This window comes from Thunnus albacares, chromosome 19, assembly GCF_914725855.1.
Source record: "Thunnus albacares chromosome 19, fThuAlb1.1, whole genome shotgun sequence".
In the NCBI taxonomy this organism is placed as follows: domain Eukaryota; kingdom Metazoa; phylum Chordata; class Actinopteri; order Scombriformes; family Scombridae; genus Thunnus; species Thunnus albacares.
In genome coordinates, this window is record NC_058124.1 from 12,796,353 (window position 1) to 12,819,666 (window position 23,314).

The following is a 23,314-nucleotide window of genomic DNA, read 5'->3' on the forward strand; positions in this document are numbered from 1 at the left end:
GCTGCATTAACAAGATGTTTACAGGCAAAGGAATAAAACAGATGCAGTCAGTTATCAGGATACAGCATTAAAACTGACAAATTGAGTGACCTTATCAATATTAATTCAAGTGGATAATTACACTCATTACAGAATACAGACTGTTAAACTCAGCGATGTTCCAGCGAGAGATGTGTGAAGTGCTGCAGGAGAATGACCCCGGATAACAGCTGCAGACAAATGCATGTCTGCGATTCACATCAGTATGCAGGAGAAAGCTGATTGAAGTGGACCCTTGAGTTGATATTGCTGCATGAACTGCAAGAAGTCATCACAAAGATGTACAACATGCCGCAACTGACTGTAATCACACATGTGCATACACTTAAGCACACACACACACACACACACACACAAACACACACACAGCAGTGCAGCACATTGTGCCTTTTCTCCTGAGCTTTCTCAGCACTATTGGAGTTGGTGTTGCGTTTCAGAAGCTGGCTCGATGGCTGCTGCTAGGATTGGCTGTTCCCTGCAGATGCTGACAGGACACTTTGGGATGTCTCTGCTCCCCTGTGAGGTCCTCCATAGGTGAAAGGAGAGTCCTGCTGGCACCCGACCTGTTTTTTCCACAGCACAATGCAGACAGGTGTGGTGACCCAGGTTGTGCATTAATACTGTCAGGGCGGCAGGTTTCATCCTCTGAGTGAGTCAGTATAGAGCACAACACTAATCAGACAATGGGGGTTTAAATTCCCACTGGTGAAACAGATTCTAAAAATGTGCACAACTGTGGACTTTCTAATGTTTGTTGAAACACATTTCCTCAAATTTCCAGGCAGCCTTCAAAGACTACAATATTGCCTGGTAGTTACGTGATGGCTCTCCATGGACTTAAGGTTTTCTGTGCCCTGTAGGAAAATTAGGTTCATTTATAACAGTGTGCGGATCAGTGGGAAAGTATTCTACAAGTCTTTTATCATTCAGGCTGCAATTTTGATTCATCACAGTAACAACACTCATTTGTACCAATTTACTGCGAGATCTCAGAATCAGTGAAGAGGAAAGCGTGGTGCTTACCTTTCCATCGCAGTCCCTTTTTCATTTCAGCAGCACGGCAGTAAAGACGGGATGAGGATGTGATCGCACTTTGAGCACCATATCAACCTTTCTCTGCCTGCCTGCCTGCCTGCCTGTCTGTCTCCCTGTATGACTCGCCCCCGGTCGGAATCGCAAGTCAATTTAGTCCCGGTAGTGGAGGAAAATCCGTTTATCCGCGGACTACACTTACGCGGAGCTGCACCGCTTGGCTATTTCAATCTTGTGTGGAAGCGCCCGCCTGACAGCGCCTGATAAAGTGAAGATTTACTCGCGGACAAAGTGAAGAGCAATCCCTCACACTTTAGCTTACCCCATCAGTTTCTGTACGGTCTATACTGGCCCGGTGATTTAATATCTCTCCAGTGTCCTACACCCCCTCTCCCCCCCCCCTCCCCTCTCTCTCTCTCTCTCTCTCTCTCTCTCTCTCTCTCTCTCTCTCTCTCTCTCTCTCTCTAGGGGGGTAAAAACTGACACACACATGCACGCACACGCACGCACGCACACTGCAAAGAAACAAGTAGGCTATAACCTGTACCAGAAAGAACATTTCTGAGGACTTCAAATATCACAGAAGCAAAATATATAGATAATATAAAAATAGTCATTGTTATGAAAGAATACTGGGTATTAATTGCATAAATGAGCTTAAAATTATGAACTCAATATCAAGAGGTTATAGTGTATTATGTTCATTGTGTAACTCTAATGCCCTATATACCCAATATTCTATATTAATATGCCAAAGTCCCAATCGGATTACTATATATTAAAATGATAAACTGGGATTAGCTTTTCAAGTTATCAGTTTGCGTCAGAGGTGATGCCTGTTTATAACTAAGAGTAAACACAATTAGACTGTTTGCACGTGGTACCGTGATAAGCTCCAATATGATATCGTTAAAGTGTCTGTGGCTAAAATCGCAATATTTGTCATGAATGAAGGCGACCAACCTACCGTTAGACTGTAGATATTCCGGGAAAAGATGCGCGTAAAACGCACCGGTCTGACAATCAGTCCTTGGACACTCTGAGATGAGCAGGGCAGGGTCTGTATTCTAACTGGTGCTGAATAAAACCCCTCTTGTGTCGAACAAAACCTCTTTGTAAGTTATGGCTTGTCATCTCACGTCTCTGTTCCACCGGGCGTGTGTCTGACCGGGTTGCTTCTATTGATATCCGCACCCCAGAGGGTGCCCAACGGTGCGCACTCAGTAGGCTTTTCTTCCCTGCTGCTGCTGCTGCTGCTGCTTTTGCTGCTGCTTCAAATATCCAATTTCACATTGTAGCTCTTCGTCTCCCAGCAGAATTCCCTGTTAATTTAATTGGATCCGCCAGGAGTTTAATGGACCAGGGCGATACCTCAAATCCTTGTCGGATGCCATGTAGGCCTATGTGTTTTTGGGCCCAAGAAACCTGGTTTGTAGTGCAGCTGATATATACGCAGGATACATCAGTAATGATGTCAATATATACCACTGTCGTCGAACAATAAGATATAAGGAATGATTACATCAAAGGATATCTCTTTAGTGGGGCTGGATTGACTGTACTCGCGCTAAATTAATAAGTTTCGTTATTTTTTGATATCTCAGAAAGGAAGTTATGAGTTCTATCATGTGAGTCGACTGTTACTTTTGCATAGGTAACATGACATAGGTAACAAATGATCAAACGCAATGACTTCAGACTGGGGCTATTAGTGGGATACCAATTCCTGAAATATTAAGACGCATTTATTTATTATTCCAATTTCTCAACGGTTTATAATAATAATAATAATAATAATAATAATAATAATAATAATAATAATAATAATAATAATTATTATTATTATTATTATTATTATTATTATTGTTGTTGTTGTTGTTGTTGTTGTTGTTGTTGTTGTTGTTGTTATTATTATTATTATTATTATTATTACATTTTTAGGACTAACTACAAAGTAGCCAAGAGAGATTTGATTTAACAACCATACCGAAACGCACAGCGGCTCCGCAGTGTGCGACTGATTGACTCAATCTCCCACAATGCACTGCAAATAACGTCAACAGCGCGCGACCCAACGTGGGTTTCTGTCGTGTAGCAACTGGGGCTAGCTTTTTCTAGCAAATTTGATATCTTTTTCACACTTCTTGGCCGTTGTAACTCCAGCAGAGTGTGTGTGAACCCTCCGTTAACCTCAATTTCGACCTTATTGGCCCCTTAAACGTTTTAACGTCTTAAAACGGAATCGTAGACTTCCAGTTTTTCACGAGTCGCACTCTTGTTTGAAAAATGAAGATTCCTCCTGAAGTAATATCAACCAACTTTCTGCTAGACGCGTCTCTGCTGTACAAAGAAAGCTGTCCGGAGCTGTCACGGTTCTTCCTGTAAGAAACTATTTAAAACACACAACAGTTACATAATTTTCACTTTGACAGCCGAGGCTTTGCTGTTTGGCCTCTATTGTTGTAATGGCGGCAGGTAGACGCTAGGTGGAAGAGCTCGACCAGTGTTCACGGTTGACACACCGCCAATATAATGTTAATTCACTGGGAAATTTAACTTTTTAATGTGTTAAGAGGTTAAAGTGGCAACATTATGCTGAAAGGTTTATTTTCCCTGGAGTAGAGCCTAAGATATTATTTAAGAATGCTATTAATTCATTCTGCAGATATTACACAATGAGACAGTGGAAAACAATGAATGCTTTGGTTGTAGGTTTAACTTCAGCTTCCTGTTTCTGCCTTCTGTTACCCCTGCATATAGACACAGGAAAGACATTCAGAAAAAATACCCTCAGTTTATGCCTCTCATGTATTGTCAATTAATTAGTATAATACATGAGAAGCACAAACTGGGACTGCCGCAAAACCACAAGTCTTAATTTTTAACCTTAATATATACAGATATATTCATATAATTTGTACTTCTAGGTGAAAAATTAGCATTTTGTGTGAAATATAGGCTTGTTTTAAAGTAGTGTTAACAAATATTAGTGATGTAAGCAAGCTTTTAACAGCATCAGAAATTATGAATAACATGTAATTATTGTATTAGGCTGTGTAATAAAAGACTTGTCTATCAATCTTAGAGTGATAGCAGGAGATTTTGGTGGTGGACCTCCTAACCAGTAGATACAGGACTAGATAATATTTAACCATACAGATCAATTTGCTGCCATCATTTGTAGTGTTGCTAATTTTGCTACATATCTGTACATTTTCAATCTGAATTGATTATGTTTCACTCTAATATTTTCACTCCTTTTGTGAATTTGTCCTTGAGAGTCAGTGTTACAGCTGCCTTAGGTGCTGACAGATGGTCACAGTGACAGCTTGGTTTATCACGGTGTTCATACAACTGCATCTATGAGCAAGATTTGGCTGTTGCTTAGTTAAATTTTATTGTCATTCAGTTTTATGCAGTCGCAGATTGTATTGATGACATTGCAGCACCTTCCCAACAAGCATAAAAAATGAGAGGCACACGGGGAAAACATGAGAATGCAAGCAAAGACAATCCCTCTAATCATCAGTTTGGAGACCAGACTGTCTGTAAGCCTCCTCTTCTCTGTTTGTATCCCTTATGGCTGTTCAAAAGACCCATATAGTGTACCAAGTCTTTCCCAAGGTACCAACTGTCTTCATCTAATTAGCCTCCTGTAGTCAAGTCTTCCCTATTCCTATTAGAATAAAACACAATAGTAATTAATGGCAATTTATAATTTCCTTCATTATTTACAGTTCAGTGCTTTGGTTTTGCAGCTTGTGCCAAAATAAGAGTTTATTCCATTTTCTATTGATGAAATATCCCACACAGCACTGATTGTGTTGTTGTGTGGAAAGTGAAAGCTGAAAGCAATTTCAGGAGAAATCCTCTTAAGCCTTGGTGAGTGAGTGAGTGTGTGTGTGTGTGTGTGTGTGTGTGTGTGTGTGTGTGTGTGTGTGTGTGAAAGAAACAGAAAGAGACGGCGTGTGTGTGTATGTGCATGTAGGCCTTGCACACTTACAGGTGTACTATCTGTGTGCTTAGATTTTCTTAAATATGGTTTGTGTGGATATTAATTCATCTAGTGTGCAGACTCTCGTGTTTGAATTGGGTTCCAGCCATGTGCCTGTATCCTACAGGCTTGTTTTCACTTTCACCTGAGCCAGGAAATTTGTGGAGAGAACCATGAATGGAAACAAAAACAGCGGTTTTAATAGTAAAACCCCAGTCAGGGTCATTTTACGGATATGTTCGAGCCCACTGCTACTTTCATACATTGATCTGTTCCCCAGATTCCCTGGCTATGATGAGCCGGGGTTCTAGCGAACATTTTTTGACCACATTTAACTATGACAAGCTGTCCAACAGGCAAGACACAAATCTGAATGTTTGGACTGCTTGCTGCAAGACCTGGCTGATATCATGCCAAAGTGCCTGGCAGTGAGAATACAATTATTAAACACAGCCAAAAAGTACACTGAGCGTGATGAGCTAATTGACTACTGACTTTGATTTTTAGCCAGAGTGACAATATGTGAGGCCTACTTGGAAAGAAATTACTGTTACGAATTAATGTTTCAAACAGAGGTCTTGGACACACAGCTGATCAGTTAACCGAGGGGAAATCTTTTTTGTCAGCATCCACTCAAGTAGCTGGCATACGTGGTCAGTGTGTGTTGACGACGTCCTTAGTCCTAATGAACCACAAGTGTCTCTGTGTTCCTGTGGGATTTCCAGTGTCTGAGCTTTCTGCAGTTACGGTTTTGACCATGCGTCACAAGAATGTTTGTTTCGTGGGTGTGAGTCATTACTCATACACACTACTCCAAATATTTGTTGGAGATCGTGTTACTGCCTTCTGCCACAGTCTTCAGCTCCTGTTAGGCTGATGATGACTGAGTGTGTTAGTGTGTATGTTTGTATCAGAGTTATGGTTACTGTTATTATATTTCTTATCGTTGTTGTCATTCTTGGTTTCACTAAAAATGTATCAATATTGATTTTCGGTAAAGGCCTTTAAGCACATTTCATGCTTGTATATTTTGTTTCTGTGCTTGTGTGTCAAGGAGTGAATGTAGTGAACGTGACGACCTGTGCCATGTGTATGTTTTGTCCCTGGATGTGTAACTGACGTCACTTTATAGTGGCTCACGTTGCCACGCTGGTGAAGCTGTTTTCCAGTAAGTTGATAATCAGTTTTGTGTGTCTTGTAACCAGGGCTTGATCGAGTGTTCTGATAACCAAAATATGCAGGATGTCTGCTGGACAAACATTGTCATAATAACTCTATTTTTAAATAGCCTCAAGTGTATTATGTAAAAGATTTTTCTTCATAGAGGGCATCATATTGTTTAGTTCATACCAACATATCAGTGATGATCAGCAAGTAATATTTGAGTCTGATTTATCAGTGGAAGTCTTTAAGGAAAGATTGTTTTACACAGATTACTTTCGTTAACGGTTAACCTGCAGCCGTTCGTTTCCTTGATTAACTGTAGAAAATGGTGCAAAAAGCCTATTAGTCCAAGATGTGTTTTCAAATCATTTGTTTTATTTGAACAAAAGTTTACAACACAAAGATATTCAGATTACAATGAAACAGCATCAAATCCCTGCGTTTGAGAGGTCGTAATAATAGAGTTTGGTGTTTTTGCTTGAAAACTTACTGAAACTGTAAATCAGTTGACTAATCAACTAATCATTTCAGCTTTAAAGTAATTCCCTTTAATTTCTGTCAAAATCAGTTACTAAATTTTTCCCTTCCCACTGCCTTTTCGAGACCTCTTCCTCCTCTTATCCAACACCCACCCTCATCTCCCCTCGAAACGTATCTCTCACTTAACTGGCCTCTCTCAGCAGGAGCCAGCCAAAGTCTCCACTCGTACAACTGAGCCCCAGACTGGGAGGCACCTGCTGGCCTCTCTCTCTGTCATGTCCAGCTGATGGATGGGTCCTCTGCCAATCTGTGTCATAGTGAGATAGAGTATTTAGAGGGTGCACTGACTAACACTGACGAAACCACTACTTGAGCCAGGCCAATATCAGTAAAGGTTTTTCAGTAGTAAACAGGGTATACCAGTAGTCGTGCTGTATTACTTGATGGCAGGAATTAATTGTTCTTAATGCCTTTCATTTTGTTCACTTTGCCTCAGCCAGCACCTCTGTCTCTAATTACATTATTTCATTGCAGCCAACGCATAATGTCCACCACCCCCCTCAACGCACCTTCCACCCTTTTGCATCTCCCAGTTGTCAGCAGTCCATGTGTAGAGCCCATATCTTCAGTGTTCATCACCACAACTAAGTATGCACTTAAAAGGAGATGCATGACAAGTATGTTAATAAGATTAGTGCAGTGGAAGAGGTCTGTGCGGTTTACGGTTTCTGAGGGCTGGCTCATCAGGGGAACAGCAAGAAGAGAGAATGTGGGAAAACAAAATTCCTCAAGAATCCAGCTTCTCTACACTCGAGTCATCAGTGGTCTGCTCATAGGTTGTTTTTTTTTTTTTTATGGATTCTTGTCAGAGGATTTGCTTTTTAGTACTGCAAATAAATAAAATGTCTTTTTGTATTCAGAATTTGTTAGTGGTGTCAAGTGTGCCTAATGATCATTGATTATCAATACAGAAGCAACCGCCTTAGTGAATGTATTCAAACCAACTAACTTTCTAAGGTGGACTTTCATAAGAATGAGCTGAGAAAAATGAAAAAGGCATTCTTAATAACCAACAGAAGTGTTTTGGGAATAGTTCAAGGTCTATGAGTCATTATCATATCTGCAGAGTCACAGTCCATCATGCCGGTGACGTGCAGCTACTTGTCATTTCCAGAACTACTTTTCTTGGGATCAAAGGAGGGTGACTCTGACTGAGTGGGATGAGTGTTGGGAGATATGTTGCAAATGATTCTCTGCCCCGCCATGCATCCAGCCGCATCCAATGTCATCCAGCAATATAATGCTCCATCTCGCATATGGGATGGTTGAGAATGAAAGCGGAGAGTGTCAACAAACCGCTGCTGCTGCCAGACACCACAGCAGCCAGCAGGTCAACTCCAGATTAAAGTCAACCCCGCGCCCCCTCCTCCTCTGCATAAACAGCCAACCCCATTCCGGTCTCTCCCTTCAACACGTGCTGCAGGACTTCATTGATTTAAGCCCGGGGCTAATTTTAGCGGGACTTAGCAGTGGCTTAGTTAAAATGTTTGCTCAAATATCTTATTGCTTGTGTTCCAAAAGTGGAGGCAGCCCAGCAGACACCGAGGCAGTGCTGTGTGTGTGGGGGGGGGGTGAGGCTATTGAAATGGTTTGGAGAGTTGCCTTATATTGTTTGGGAGAGACCAATTTACTTTTCTGGTTGCATGTTTTCCACATCACATAATGGGAAGAGCTTTCTGTCTGTGGCAAACTTATTTTTTTTCCAAAATGTGTGTTCCATTCTGTTAATTGTTTATTTACATAAATGTATTTTAACAAAATTGGTAGCTGCCAGTTTCTTTTTCTAAATGATTTATATTGAAAACCATGTTATACAAAATTAGTCTTACTCCCTTGTTTATTACATTGTTCCAGTGTGAAGGAGATGTTCTAATGCAAATTGAGAGGAGCATTTTTAAATACATGAATATGCATGCTGAATTTGTGCCTTTCTCCAGTATTTTAGCTGTAATTATTTTTTAAGTTTTACTTCATAATCATATCGTACTAAAAGTTCTTAACGTTAAACCCAGTTACTGTTTTTTCTTTTATTATTGTTTGGTTATATTCCAAAATGCCTGATCTAGTCTCTCTCTTTCTTCTCAGTCAGCTGCCTTTGAATGCTAAAGGTAAGTGAGGATTCTTTCGTTTCATTTACAGTTTTTGTCATATTTTCGTTATTGTATGTTTTAATCAGTGATGCCCTCGAGTGTTATAACCACAAAGAGTTGAATGCAGTAGTAAGCAGGACCTTGTCACGGCCATCTCAAGGTTGATAAACCTCACTAAACCCTCAGCCAAACACACTGAGTCAGCCAGCTGTCTTCAGCAGACTGCCTGGCGGGATCAAACACACAGGCACAGACCCATGCCAGCCAAAACCACATCAATAGGCAGTGGTGCCATTTAGTGAGGCTGTTCAGGCTTTTCTCTTCCAAATAATACCAGAACTTGTCCCTAAGAGCATAGCATGGTGTTTATTACTTGTCCCCAGAACTGATAATTTGACATAGCTGTTGTTTGCTATGACACATAATAAAAACTTGTTTTTCTCTGAATACTGAAAGATTGGATGTTATAATGGTACAGTCAGCAGAGAATCAGTATGCAACTGTTAAAATTTAACTACCAATCTTTAAAAGACATTTCTTTGCCTCTTTGCATAATATGCTGGTGTAAAGGAGAAGAAAATCATCAACAAATTTTTCATTCTCACTATCACATCCACCTCCACTTATTTGGTTACCCGGGTATTATTATGTATGTGATATATGCGCGCCTGTGTGCACCGTAATATTTTCTGATTTTGTTTGAGATAATCTGTCTCTTTCTTCCTCTCAGCAACAAAGAAGCAGAAATCTTCCAGTCTGTTGCACAGCACTGTGGTGTGTCCGCACTGCTATCAGTGGCTGAAACCTGACAATCACCGGATGCGGCTACAGCCCAAGCAACGTCCATCAGCGCGGGTGCAGAGCGTCCTGCGCAGGAAGGCCAGGGGCAAACGACTCAGCCTGGTGCAGAAAAATCTGCTGCACCGATTCCAAATGTCCTCCTCAGTACTGGTGAGACAGGCAAAACACTACAACCCCACAGACCTGGTTATGTATTGTACTACACTGTAGCACATTGTCACCAAGAGTATACGCCCGGATCAGTGTCCCCAGCTGTTGTGCTATTGTAGTGAGCGGAAGAACTGTATTGACAGCAATGGCCTAGTTGTATTGGATTTTTGGGTCAAGCATTTATATCATTATTTGATAATAATACAATTATCTGCTGGAAAACTATATAATTACCCTGTTCCTAAATTACCTCAAGCACTTTTTTGTGCATAATGTCCTCTAATAGACCTTTTCCACAGTAGACATTTTGACTTGTCATAGAAAGAAAAGCACAGGTGGGACTAATACTGTTAACGATGGTTCTGTCTACATGGAATGCAGCTTGCATGAATGCATGCTTTGAGAAAAGACTATTGTTTTTTACATGATAATGTATTTCTGTGATAAACCAACACTAGCTGATTTTATTACTCCTCTGATTTAGTGGTAAGACTTTAGGCCACTTGTGTAAACTGACCTATGAAGGAGGCAAGAGACAAGAGCATTTCCCAATGAAGATCAAACATGTATCACATTGTTATTTATTATAACTTAACAAGTCTTACATTCTCTCTTAATGTATTGTTTTTAGTCTCTGTTGCTATTAGATTGACAAGGTCATTTGTATTCTTTCCACACAAAGTGCCTGGTTTCATTATGGTGCTCCACTTATCATTACAGCCTGAACAGTGGTCCCATTAAGCTAAACTGTAAGAGAACTAATGTTGCCAGACAGTGCTTTGTCAACACTCACCCCGTTCCCTCCCACACCCCCCTGTATTGTTACAGTGGCTCTTTTGTCTGTCCTCTTAATGGATAGCAATGGACAGGGACAAAATGGAAAGCTTATTTTGGCCAGCGCCCACCCACTCCACTGATAAGCCCATTTAGATGTGGAAACTAGTGGTGGAGGACGTGGCAATAGGGTCATTTTCCCCCTGCATCAGAGCAGCGATAGGAAAGAACCACTGAAGAGCCCCTTTGGTGCTCTGACATCAGCCTAATGAAGAGCAGCTCTTGTGAAAATGCTGCTGCCTCATTAAAATCAGGTTGGGTTCAATTAGTATGCAGGTATTCACTGCACCAGCCACTCTGAACCCACACTCTAGTATATATTTGTTGACTCTGAGGGTAAAGAGAAAGGCAGAAGTTGAGAGAAGGAGCAGACATAAAAAGAGTAGTGAAAGAAAAGGAGGAACATAACTCAAGAGGTTGAAACAGAAAAGGTGAAAAGAAAGAGGAGAGCAGAAGGCAGATAGATAAGAAGGGTGAACAGAGGAAGTAAGATGATGGAATATAGAAGAGAAAAAGTTTTCATCTTGAGTCATAATTTCATATGCAGCAGTGGTTTCGCCCTGTTCTCCTCCTGTGGACTTTGATGAAGGTCAGTTCCAGGGTCTGATAGGGAAATCATCTGGAGAAAGTGATTTGAATCTTTACATGCTGGAGGCATCATGAAATCAGAGAAGTCTATCATATGGGTTTTTTAACATCATCGTATACTGAAAAATAATACACAGTGCGGCTTAGAGACTGATAATTGCATTTCCAGGCCTCAAAGCCTTAAAAATGTTTTCCCAAACTGTCAGATTTTTAAAGCATTAAAGCATTTTGAAAACAAAGCTATCAGCATCTGAAATAAATCAGCTACTATTGATGAATAAATCTGCTAACAACATGTTACCCTCCGTGACACTTTTAGAAGTATAATAACTCAAAAGCATCCAATTAATAATTATAATTTCAAAGTTCACACTTCAGTAAGACCTCTGTCACCATCATCCAACTTCTCGGGTTTTTTGAGCCTTTATATTTCACCAGACATCAAATCCATAAACTTAAAGCTGTTTATGACTCCCTCGTGTAACTCATCACTCTTAGTCAAACATTAACTATGTTGTGTGTTGTACACAGAGAGGGCCTCTCTTAAAGCCATGACTGTGCATCTCTCTTCACACTAGTTTGTCAACAGTGTTTTGGTCACGATCAGGAATGTTGATGCTTGTTCATCACATGACTTCCTAGTAAACCAATACACCCCCAAGCATCTACTCCAAGGTATTTTTACCCTCTGTTTTCACGGTCACTCGTCTGTCATATACTGGAGAACTAAGGGGCAACAAGTCAAGCCCCATATGGGCGACAGCACACACCTGTGCTCGGCAGAAGGGTGATAGTGAGGCGATACCCTTAAAATGCAAGTAGTGGAGTGGTGAGATAAGAGGAGGAATGCAGACTGCTTTCCTTTCTTTGCCTCCCTGGTTCCATACTGATGACCAGAGCACAACAACACAGGCGGGAGGGGGGCCCAGCACGATAGCCTGAATCAAGAGATTAGCATCCACTCTTCTAAACCACCTTTTTAAAGATAGAAGCTTTGGCACATAGTCGGGATAACAGGAGAAGCTCATGTAATGTGTCATTTTCATAAGTTTGTTGTCATTTTAAGCAGATATTTGACAAAGATGAAAAACAGTGTCCACAGATTTGAAAACCGCCTGAGCGAGATTACTTGTCACAGTGACCGTGAAGCCTTAATTTGCTTTTATTAGTTTGTGTTTCCTTATTTTATGGCTTTATTTCAGTGTGCCAGAGTTGAGTGTTATGGCTGTGTACACAATATTCGGCTCTGCTTACTGTCAGTCACATGTCATCCGCAGGAAGAGGTAGAGGTTTTATCAAAGGAATAATCAAAACATGTTGTCTTATAAATTTATGATCACAGTAAAGGGTTTTTTTTGTGTATGGGCTGAGACAAGGGGTGCGTATTTTCATATCCATGTGTGCTGGTGTTCTCTATGTTCTTGCATGTGTTTAAACAAGTGTTGGATCTTGCTATGGATGAGAGGTGTTGTGGGACACTTAAAGGAACCACTAGTTTTATTTAATATAATCATGCTCATAAAGTCTTTACAGCTTTTGTTTCCCACCCGATATTCATACTGCAGACATATGGCAATACATGTCCTATCAGTCATTTATAACATATCTGAAATTAATTTATGTGTTGAACATTAGGAAATATGTCCTTAGGAAAATTTGTTTACTAAAATACAAATATAAAAACATCAGACATACAACATGTGACCAGTAGATACACAGTTCCACTCATGCACATGGGTGGTGTACAGTATTTAGACTCCAGAGTGTAAACCCCCCTCATTACACACTATATTGCTCTCCCCTTAGGCGGTATATGTGTGCTGCCATCGGTGTGGATGTCAGTGCATGATATACGCTCTGCAGCTCTGTGAAGTTGTGTCTTAGAGGTATTACATTATAAATCAGGCATGTTTATGCATGCTGGAAAGGTTATGTAGCAATGGGTATGGAAATAAGTTGAATTGTAGCCCCACAAGAGAGGCAGAGACCCTAAATGGAGCGAACGATAGCGCATTCTCCTCCTCCTCCTCCATTCTTCTGTTCTCCTCTCTTGTAGCCGCGATTTATACTTCCCAGCAGAGTTGTTTGCTACAATAAAGCATACTGTTCAGGCTTTTTCCTGGCTGGATACATGTAGGTTTGTGGGAGTTGGATTTATGCCCGGTGTTTAAATGTAACAGTTACATATTGGGAAATAGTGATTCTACCTGGTAGCTCACAAAAAGAATGACTTTTTGCAAAGACAGGTGGATGGGCATGTTTACTGAATATGCAGTGATGTTGCCATTCTCTGAGAACAACACTTGTTTTCAAAAAAAGATGAGCCAAGTGATAAAACATAAGTGGTTGAAAGATCTTTCCTTTTTCCCAGAAGAGCCATTTTGCCCTGACGTGAGTCAAGCCTCTCTTTGTAATTTATGTCACCACTTCTTCTTGACCTCACTGACCACTTCTCATCTTCTAATCTCTCGTTCTTTTTTTCTCCTTGCATTCTTCAATCCCCTCTTTCCTTTGTTGCATTTTACCTCAACTCATCTACCTGGCAACCCCCTGCAACCTTTGCTTCATCCTCATCTGCCTCCCCTTCTCCTTCTATTCTTGGCCATGTCTTCACCACATCCCTCTGTTGTATTTATCTTTACTGGAGTAATGTCGCTGGAGAATGTGCCTCTTGAGGAGATGACAGGAAACAGGAGACAGAGATGTCTGGCTGGTACTTTGCCTGTTCGCTCTCAGGGAACAGGAAACACTCCACAGAGGGTTTTGACAACTCAAGGGTGCGCAGCGAGTGACAGGATGACAAGAGGGGGATGTGTTGGGGAAGAGAAAGGCCAGGAGGGAATGTGGAACAGCAACAGTGGGGATGGCCTTGAGTTCTTTAGAAACAAACAAAGGAGACTTAGGGAGAAGTGGAAACACTCACTCATCCCTCACATGTGTAGGGATTTAGCAAAGTGTGCACTGAAGTATTTTCAGCATTTGAATATTCACATGTACAGTAGGAGCAGCAGTCATTAGCTTCTGTGCCTCACTTCATTTCATTTCTTTGCCACTATTAGAAGTCTACTCTGGAACTTGGCAATCGCTACTGTAAGTTAAACTGTAAGTTGGCACCGGGTGTCAAGCGTTGGAATCTGCCACTTTTGGATCCTCGCTCACCAGCTTTTGAAGTATATCTTTTCTGTAACTGATGCTGTCAACACGTGCGCACATTAATGGCATTCTGTTATAAAGCCACACGTGTGCCTTCAGATACCTTTTATAATGGTCATAAAAGAGCTCTAAATTCAGATCTGTCTCTAAGCCATTTTGTTTATTCCCAAACCCCAAAACTCTGAAGCACGGTCGGCCCGTCTACATGCCTCCTCAGGTCAACATTTTGTAAATGGAAGCCTGTATCAAACAATCATGTCTGTATGATCTACCTTGTAAACAATGTCAGATGTTTTGTTTTTTTAAATTTTAGTCGATGAAAATATTTTATTTCATATTTTGAAGCATCTTATATGCAAAATATCCTAAACCAAAATAGGGGTAAGTTTCTATACTTTAACCAAACCAAGATGGCATGCTTTGTAGAAATCTTTACTGTTTGATTTGCCAAAACTTTCACGATAATTCTTAGGTAATTTCAAGGAGCATTTATTTTTTATTTTTTTTATAAGGGAGCTGTCAAATACAAAAAAGTGAGAGAATTTATAATGCTCAATATGTGCATGAATACAGGCACTAAATGTCATGAGGAACACAGAAAAGGCTTGGATCAGCAGCTCCTCTGGATAGAAACGTTTCTCAAGCTTGATGCTCTTCCTCAGACTGTATCAAGAGGTTTATGATGACGTGTCAGTGATAGTGAGACATCACAGATTTTGGTTCCAGATGTTGATTTTAATCCATATCAAATGTAGTACCTAAATTACAAATTACCCAAAGCATTGTGAATACCCTATGATGCTTTTTATCTAATCTGAGAAGTACAGGTAAATCATCAGCTTTCCTTCCCTTTCCTCCAGCTTTTGCTCTAGTTGGGTTTGAGGCAAACCTGCTTGTGTGACGCAGGATAAAATGTGACATTTATCACCACCAACAGAGACGGTGTGTTTTAGCTCTGCATTCAGATCGAGTGTCACTGTGTATTTACCTGGCAGCCTGCCTGCTTGCCTCCAGACAGTGTGACTAAGTGGCTGACTGCACCATCACAGTGCAAGGCCATGCTTAGAGGAAAGTTTACACTGCTTGCCTCGTATTGATCCCCCAACTGCTCTTCTGCTTTTGGCTTTATTGTGCTGTATTGATGTGTGCTCAAATGACTTTCACACACTGCGCACAGATATTCATGCTTTTGAATACTCGCACACACACACACACACAGATGTTTGAAAACTCTGTCACACAATCAACATTTAACACTTATAAAGAAAGACTCTTACAGGCACTTAACTCCGTCATTCACTATGTTGCTCGACTCATCTTCTCCCCTCTTGGGTGGTATCGTACTCCCAAGGTCAGACAGATCAACCCAAGCTGACCTCTGGCAGCAGAGAGAGAAAGACAGGAAGGGAGGTATTTATGGAGCAGGGGCTATTAATAGAGGGAAAGGCCCATCTGCAGAATTGATTTATGTGGATCTGCGTGTGTTTGTGTGTCATTTCACTGTTTCACACGCAATTTCTCTTTGATTCTCAGAACCAATATCACTGTTATGTATGAGTCATTTCTGGCTACAGGCATGCGTGTCACAAGGTAGCAGAAGTGTATGTTTCTGAAAATAAAAATGTAAATGTGAAGGTGTGACAAGAAGAGCTGGCAGCTCTCAGTCATCAGAGGCAAATATTTCTGTGTTGATTAGGTTCTTGTATGAGAGAACCTCAGAAGTGTTAAACTCAAGACTCCCCCATCTCATTTCCCACAATACTGAGTTACACTGGGCACAGCTTATGCCACACAACATGAAACTGCACAATCTCACTGACTGATGTGTTTATGTAAACTGAGATAGTTTCCTAAATCAACCCTTAACTGCATTAAACTGTGAGAATTAACAGAGTAGTTTATTCTGCCTTCTTTAATTGCATAAATGAGATTGTAGTAGCTGCTGTTGGTAAGGTATACATGATTGCATGTTGTCTATTTAATAATTTAGAGCATGAACAGCAGGTGCTGACATTCCATGCACCGTGCAAGATTGCTAGAGTTAAACAGACATGATATATGTGTATGGGATCAATGTAGCTATCTGTGACTGTGGCCATCTGTGTAGGTTCACCTTTCATGTTTTAATAAAAACATGATCTTGCGTGTGTTGTAAGAAACAGAAGGCTCCACTTATTGCATAGATGAGGGTAAGATGAAAGGTCAAGCCTGACCCTGTGTGAGTATATACCATACACAGGTTAGGGGCAATACTAGATTGCTATTGACTTTGTTTCTTGCTTTGTGTAATTCAATTTAATATGGTAATTCTTCCCCTGACCGTATGGGGGACCTTGATTTTCCTGAGAGCAGAAATTCAACTTTAAATACCTCATCTGCAAAAAACAACCATCCTTAATATTCCCCCAGCTGTGTATAGGTGGTTGTTTATCCTCTTACTACCCTGCAGCTCCAATATGTTGCCTTTGCCATATGCTTGATTGGCCAACGTGTAGGTCTGTCTGCTGCCAGAATCAACAGCCCAAGATGAGGAAATCAAATCTCTTGGTGCCACAGGCTCACGTGTGTCTGCTCAGACATGTCAAGGGATTAGCGTAAATTAAACGAGTACACGTGATGGGTGGGATTTCATTTCAGGTTGTCAAGATTTTTCATCAATATGCGGCCACCGTACTACTATTGGAGTGGGAAGTGAGAGTTTGTTGACGCGTTCATGTTGTTGAAGTTAGTCTGATAACCGTCTTTCCGCTTTCCACTGTTGTGTACATAGACAGACACATACACACACACACCTTTATCATCAGTGGGTAAAGGTTTCTTTTCTTAGAGCCTGTCATATCAGTGCCTCAGTGCAGGCCAGCTGATGATAGTTGGGCCACTAATGGTAACTAGAGGACAAGAGGATAAACAGCATGAGGTCATTCGAGCTGTAAACATCCATCTGCAGCCAGCTGTCTGTCTGTGATCCACTCCACTATGAGTCACACATTCTTGTTCTAAGGTTTTTTTTTTTCCATTTGATAGACAAAGTTGAGTTCAAATCAGTAAAATCTAGGCTACAACCTAAATGTCCACATCCCTAATCACTTACAGTATGTGTTACAGTTGCGGATATAGCACCATTTATAACTGGACAACAAATAGTTTTTGTTTGAGTTTGGCTCTGACTTCCCGTTTAGATTTGATTAGATGAAACTTTAATGATCTGCAGGAGGACATTGGGTAATTTCAGCAGGAAATAACAGAATATAGTGACGGAAAGCAAATACAGCGTGTGAAATATTAGACCGCTCGTCACAACAATATGTTCAGACAGATGAATGGATGTAAACAAAAATCATGTAAAAATTGGAATGATGCATGTGCATCACTGGTCTGTTTATTTTGTCAGGTACACAGGAAACAAGACAGATAAAATATGTTACAGATGTGTTAACAACTTTAACAAGCATGTGTTATCAGTATCTGTATTTTTTTCTATGAAACTGTATAAAATTATTTGCATGTAACTTGGCACATCATGGTTCCGTATCCCAATGTCACTGACACTTGCCAGTTTCACTAAAAGAAAAACTCCAAACTGTCCAAATTAAAGGACTAGTAGTTTTACATTTTAGCCTTTTACCAACAAATTATGCTGTATATATTTACATCAGTGTCAAACATTTCTCAAAGGATACCTTATTATTTTTATGTCTTTCTGATGGAGTCACTGGTTTCCATTTTATCATAAAGAGTGAAAATCATGCAAAAATGATGACAGTTGATTGAGACGGGTAATCCATCCTGATTAATATTATGTCAGCTTTTGTGACAGGTATGTTCCTGTGATGTGATGATGCAGTTGCAGGTTTTTTGAAAATACTTATTGTTTATGCATGCAGGGACTATTTGAGATTCCAGTCAGTTACCAAACAGAAATTTCCTAAATGCAAGAAATCACCATATTTACTTTTCCCCAGTTGTTTGTGAAACCTAAGAAAAGTAGTGGTAAGGCTTCACTAATCTTGTAAGGAAAGTGCTGGAATGCTCTGGAACAATTGGCAATTCATTGTTGTGCTCAAGGACACTACAGCAGAATGGACATACCTGAACCCAGATCCTCCTGTGAAGTACCACTATAGCACCCCTCTCTGTCTGTTTCCCTTTGAAGCACCTCTGTATAACCAGAAAGTATTGCCAGTGTAACATCCTGTGCCACATCCTTGTAATATTCATACTTTTTTTTTTTTGGCTGAATATGCAAAGAAAAGCCTGCAGGCAGAGTGTTCCTGGATGATAAGTTTGAATAGCCTCCTTAGTGTATTAAAAGCACTTTGTTCCAGCCGTATCTGCGTCATCAGCATTGCTGCTTTGAGTTGTTACGACTTCTTTTTATATAGCGATTGTAATCATAATAGGTCAGAGCTTTGCTACATTTAGAAGTGTGCAAGTTTTTTTCAAGTTCAGGAGAGATAATGAGGCTGTTACTGTTCAGTGTTCTCTTTCAATGTGAGGCTTCATCCGCTTTGGTAATAGCAGCTTGCCTTTATAGGAGCTAGAAATTACTGATTTTATTGCATTTGTATGATCACAATAACTCACACATGCTAAAAACACTCATTGATGATTTGATTTTTAGACTGTGGTGTTGTCTTAAATGGGAAATGACTAAACAAAAACTGCTTTTTTATTAGCAATACAGTCCTTAAAGTAGGAATTATTTATCATGTGATTTTGCACATGTGGACTTTATCATGACATATTCTACTAGGAAAAAGTTTTAAATGTTTATCTTTAGTTTTCAGTCATATATTTCAACCTTACCTTTCTGTGTTTGGATATGTTTATACGATGTTCCAACGAGGATGTGTCTTAATGAATCTAGTTTGTGTTAAAGTCATCACAACCAAAGCAGCAACAGAGTGCTAGTGATCCCACAGATGAATCAACCCTTTTGACAGTGTATTGGTCAGCCCCCCACTGAGCCACACCCCTATGCAAAGATGGGCTGGGTCAGTTGCTGGGCTTGGTCTGTTTAAAGCTGGACATGCAGGCTCATGTAGTAAACACTTGACACACGGTCACGTAGAACGAGAGTGGAACTCTGTCCTCCTACAGCATCAAAACCTAAACTCTCCAACTGACACCTGTCAGAATCTGAAATGGCTACCTTCGTGTCGGTGAGTTTTCCATCTCATCAGCATTCAGGACTGTCAACAGCTCGGCTCATACTTGCTGACCTCTGCAGCGGTGGTCTATTCTGACCATTTTTACCCTGGTGCAACTCTGGATGGCTTGTGTCAATGATGGGATTTAAGTTACTGAAGGTTGCTGAAGGAATGTCGAAGATTCCCTGATGCGTTTTCTACAGTGAGGAAAGTAGTCTTCAGGGAGGAAAGTGTAACTGTCTCATCTGTTTAAGAGTTAAATTCTGTACTTGAGTCGGTTGTTTGTTCAGCCTGTTTGTTCCTTGTAGCTTATCTCGTACTTTGGGTCAGCTCATTACTGGGCTGATGTGATTGTCTCCAAATTGTTATCTTCACTTGATGGTGGTGTCCTTGGTGTGAATACTGGGCAGCAATTACTGGTAAATAAGAGCATCTGCCAAAAGCTGTAAATGAGCAACTGTGGCAGTTACCATAGCAGTTAGTTGTTGTTTAATCGTCTTTTAATGTGTCTCTTTAGTTGAGCAGTGGATTTGTGCTCTGTTGAGCTCTTATTCATTGTCTACCAATGGTTTCATAACAGCCTACATGAACTCTGTGACAGACATGTACTATCCTGATTATAGTCTATTTCCATGCAGTTTTTCCTTTTTATGGGGACACATGAAAGCGTCTGGCAGGAGTTTGGGATGCCAATTGTTGTCTTGAGTCATGAGAATCTCGTGAGCCGACAGTTGCACCTCGTAACTCTTACAACTGCCCACATGCTTTGCCTTATATAAGGACTCATAAGTTTTCATTTGCATGCAATGTGTAATCTGTGCCAGGAAATTGTTTTAAATTTGTCACGAGAGACACAATAAAGAGTAAACTCAACTGAAACGCCAAATTCGTTGAAGCTGAAAAAGGTTCACCGACTGAAAAAGTTGGCAGACGTCTCTTATAGCATCCATACCCTGAATAGGTGAAACTGCACAGCAACAGCCCCACCCTACCCTCTCATAGGCTAAAGTCAATGTTTCCCATCCCGCTTTAACTAACCCAGTTATTTTCATATCTGTACAAACATTCAAAGGTAAGATAATCTAGGGGATGTTTGGCAGGGTCGATGACAAAAGTCTCAGCTGTTAAATGAATCATCTCCTGTCATAAATTTTGTTTCCTGGACCCCATTGTGAAATATTCCTCAGCTGTGAGATAGCAATAGTTGTGCCTGACATCTGTGAGGCTGTGGGCTGGCCTGCGTCACCCTGCGCTTATGAGCATTTCTCATTACAACCCCCTTGCCTGCCACAACTGTGGCTAGTCCTGCTCCCTGTGTCCCCGGAGTCATTCTGTCACTGCAATCGATGTCCAGACTGGGTCACAGCAAACTCTTGTGTGTCCCAGAGAAAGACTTACAGCTGGGTTTGATGAAAAATAATAACTGGAATGATAAAAACTTCAGCCTCCCTTCTTTGATTTACATGAGTTGGTAGACAGATTATACTATATCTTGTATTTTACAAGAGTAGTTTCAAGGGCCTTTTAGGAAACCTGCAGGAATTTTTTGTATCCCTATGGGTATACCTTGTATGCCTTTACCTCAAAATCTCATTATGTATGAGAGAAATATAGATGCAGAAAATGCAATATTAATGAATATGTTACTTTTCCTCTCATTATTCCAGATGGCCACCTGCCACACTTGCAATAAGACTTCCAGACACAAAGGAGTGAATCGGGATTTCATAGCTACCTTCGGTAAGACCCACAGCACACCAGGGAATGCTGGCAAACACAAGACCCCACAGTCAACCACCAGACCCGGCACGACTACCCCCAAGACCCCTGGCAAAGACAAGACACCTGTTCATACACCTAGGTAAGTTATTTAAGCTTGCTGGTATTAATATCTCCTCAGATACATTTTTATGCAAGATATAACCTTCCTCTACTAAACTTGGTAGGTGTCATAGATATCCGAGAGGATGATGTGTCTGGCATGTTAGCGTTTGAATGATTAAGTTTCTATTTATTCAGCATTAACAGATCTGCAGTTAGCTGGAAGGGTCGTACGTGTTGGTATCCATGCTTGTCAGATCATATACTTGCTGACAGCAAACTTTAACATTTCCTACCAACCAACAAAATCTCAAGTTACTGTATCTTAACCCCCCCCCCTCCCTCTTCTTCTTTTTTCTCCATCCCCAACTCTCCTTTTCTCTCTCTCCCTCCAGGTCCTCCACCTCCTCTAACACTCCTGGGTCAGGCTCGTCTTCCTCCAAACCTCCATCTAAAGCAAAAAATTGGGTTGTCCAGCGTCTCAGCAAGATACTCATGCGAGAAGACAACAAGAGCAGCAAGAAGGGGGGCTTGAAAGATTTTCTCTCCTCACTTTGAGTATCTAACAAACACAACTTGTCATCTACTCCTTAAAAAAAGGGATTAGGCCCATATAGTAACCTGTTCACACCAAAGGCTAAGGGGAAACTAAAGAAAATAACTTTGGTTTCTGAGGCCGGTGTGGGAAGGGTTACAGTTTGCCCACCAACACAATTGTTGCTGGGCTGTTTGGAGTGGCACTCCTGAATGCAACTGGGAGCGTCAGGGTGGTTATTTCAACTATTAATCAGGGTTACTAAATCTTTTGCTGAGCCAGTCGGAGGACAATGCATCTTCTGTCTAATTTAGCACATGCCTCTTCTACTCTCCTAAACCGGGGATGCTACTCTTAGTGGAATGTTTGAGGAATTATTTAATATTTATCAAACGGCTGAAACACCACCCAGCTTTGCTCTGTGGTGGCATTTTGTGGCATGTCAAGCTGGTTTACATGCCAATATCCTTCTTTAAGGTGATCATTTAGATTTTTTTCTAAAGTTACAATTTACATTTATATGATATACAGTATATATATATATATATATATATATAACTGTTTGGTATTCATGCTGCTTGATTTTAAAACTTTTGTATATGAATGTATTTACTCTTTTTTCTCTCTCTCTCTTCATTGGGAAGATGTGTCAGTTGTAAAGCCACTGGCTAAAAATGACAGATACACAAATGTACTGTATATATGTTTTTGCCAATGTTGCATTTTTGTACATGCATACAAATGATTTTGAAACTGCACAGTCACCAGTGAATATATTTATAATTATCATCTGAAATGGGACTCATCAGTTGCTGTTTACATTGAATGGGCAGATCTGCCTAATGACTACAGAAATCGTTACTGTGGTATAACTGACTTAAATTTTTCTTTGAACATTTTCCTTGGCTATGTGTTTTTAAAAGGTTATTCTTTTCATTTTTTGTTAAGAGCAGGAATTTAAATATATCTACTGCATTTTGTACTGCCTGATTACCTACCTTTTTTCCATTAACTGTTCAATGTACAGTTATGTGTTTAAATCCTGAAATACCTCACATTTGTATTCTACCCATACTGCGATTCTCTGAAATAAAAGCTTTCCAGTCTGTGAAATTGTGCTGCTTATTTCACTTCTTGAGAGCGTCTGAGATGAGTGCTTTAAAATGCCAGACTGCAGATGTTACAACACTTCTGCAGATATGGATATAAATTATTTCGTGCATCCTGCAGCAGATTTACTTAGAAAAGTATAAGGAGTATTTACAGTTCACCTTTCTCACCTGCATGATAAAATGCAATATAAACAGAAACCATATAAACAGTAATGGAAAGTAACATAGTAAAGTACATTTACTCAAGTACTGTACTTGAGTAAAATTAAGTACAGTTTTGAGGTACTTGTACTTTACTTGAGTATTTCCAT

General features: G+C 40.4%; 1 protein-coding gene across 1 annotated transcript; it reads left to right on the top strand.

Moving 5' to 3' along the window:
* The first annotated feature begins 3,121 nt into the window (after positions 1-3,121).
* On the top strand, positions 3,122-23,004 carry c19h18orf21 (chromosome 19 C18orf21 homolog). Its single transcript, XM_044336396.1, has 5 exons — positions 3,122-3,452; positions 8,855-8,877; positions 9,590-9,810; positions 21,203-21,396; positions 21,752-23,004. The coding sequence occupies exons 1-5, from the start codon at positions 3,358-3,360 to the stop codon at positions 21,912-21,914; spliced, it is 696 nt and encodes a 231-aa protein (XP_044192331.1). The 5' UTR covers positions 3,122-3,357; the 3' UTR covers positions 21,915-23,004.
* The last annotated feature ends 310 nt before the right edge of the window (positions 23,005-23,314 follow it).